The 1,640-nt window shown below is 42.6% G+C and overlaps 1 protein-coding gene across 1 annotated transcript; it reads left to right on the top strand.

The window, feature by feature from the left end:
- Positions 1–256: 256 nt before the first annotated feature.
- Positions 257–1,360, top strand: LOC104156453 (translationally-controlled tumor protein homolog). The gene is made up of 2 exons (XM_009707176.1): positions 257–447; positions 1,177–1,360. Exons 1-2 carry the CDS (start codon positions 257–259, stop codon positions 1,358–1,360), a joined length of 375 nt encoding a protein of 124 aa, XP_009705478.1.
- Positions 1,361–1,640: the final 280 nt, after the last annotated feature.

Here is a 1,640-nt window from a genome sequence, read left to right as displayed (position 1 = left end):
CAGGGCCGGCTGCTGCTGCGAGCGGTGTGTGAGAGGGGCTGAGTTGGAGTGCAGCGCTGGTGGTGTAACGAAGCTTTGGTCAGGCACTGGGAGAGGAGCCTGGCTTAAAAAAAATCTGTGCTTGGGCTGCAGTCAGGTTCCTTGCACTTAAGTGTGGCTCTGAAGTCATGCCCTGCTGTCAGGTCATAGATGTGTAAGAGCGGTAGCATTAAGATTATTGCAGAGCCGTTAAGTTTTTTGATGTCTCTAAATCTAGATGGTCACCAGGACAGAGGGTCAAATTGATGACTCTCTAATTGGTGGCAATGCCTCTGCTGAAGGTCCTGAGGGAGATGGAACAGAAGCCACGGTCATAACTGGTGTTGATATAGTAATAAACCACCACCTTCAGGAAACCAGCTTTACAAAAGAATCCTACAAGAAGTACATCAAGGACTACATGAAAGCGTAAGTGTTGGTAGACTTTTTCTTTCGGTGGGATTGCAAAATTTTTAGGTTGCTGTGATTTTAAAAACAGTGTTGAACTTTATTCCTAGGAGGTGTTAGTTTTGATAACAGGTGCCAAACTGGCAGTGAACTTCAATAATGTCTTAATACTTGGCAGAAATGGAGCTCTAAAGAATTGATACTGGAATATCCAAGTTTATCTTGGCTAAGGTGGAGGACCTGATCATGTGCTTTGGATATTATTTGTAACCTTGTTTTCTTTTGGATTCCTTGGTGCCAAACTTTCATGTGTAAGAGGCTGAGGTGGTGAAGAAAAGCTTCCTGGAGCTTTTCTAACTTGACAATTTAAATGTCCAAAATACTGTGTGTGAATGGAACTTTTTTGTAATTCAAGGTATAATTTCTGTTGCTTACGTTTCAGTGGGTTAGTATTAAAGGTGAAAACGCTTTGTGATACTGATATATAGTACTCTGTGCTGTGGAAATGGCCTGCTAATTTTTGTTTACCGTTAGCCTAGAAGTAAAATGAGCTTGATAAGAGTGGCAGGGACTGTTCTGCTAATTCACTAGCAAAATTCAGTTAAAATCTGGGGGCTTTGAGTGAGGGGGGGGAAGGGCAGCAAAATGAAACAGTTTAACTGCTAGTAACTTTTTTGCTATGATGTGACACTGCACAGTGAAGTTGTTAAGCTAGAACATGTTTTCAGAGGTTTTTTTTTTTGCTTCCAGAATCAAAGCCAGACTTGAGGAACACAAGCCAGAGAGAGTAAAGCCTTTCATGACAGGGGCTGCAGAACAAATCAAACACATCCTTGCTAACTTCAAAAACTACCAGGTAATGAAACTTACATCTCCTTACAGCAGTATTGCAGTGATACAAGCTGTGATTGGTTCATCTGGTGAACTAGTTTGAAAGTTTTAAGGGCTCCTGTTGTGAGGACATCTAACTTGCCCTTCTCTGAGAGTTACTAGGGGCTCTGAGATTCAGGGAGGAGAAACAGCGAAAGACTTAGGTGTTTGGGTGTTGCTCGGTTTGGGTGGTGCCAGTTGCTCTGTATGATCGTAAAAATGATCAGCATCCTCTGATAGACCATGAGCACTTTTCCTGTTGCTCTCTGGTTTGCACTAAGATGCAAAAATAACTTCCTTGCGCTTTCTGCCTGCCTGACTGTGGCAGCTCAGATTGAATTAGG

This window comes from Cariama cristata, unplaced genomic scaffold, assembly GCF_000690535.1.
Source record: "Cariama cristata isolate BGI_N322 unplaced genomic scaffold, ASM69053v1 scaffold28449, whole genome shotgun sequence".
NCBI lineage: Eukaryota > Metazoa > Chordata > Aves > Cariamiformes > Cariamidae > Cariama > Cariama cristata.
Note: the sequence above shows the minus strand (reverse complement) of the source record. Positions and strands in the feature narration are given on the sequence as shown.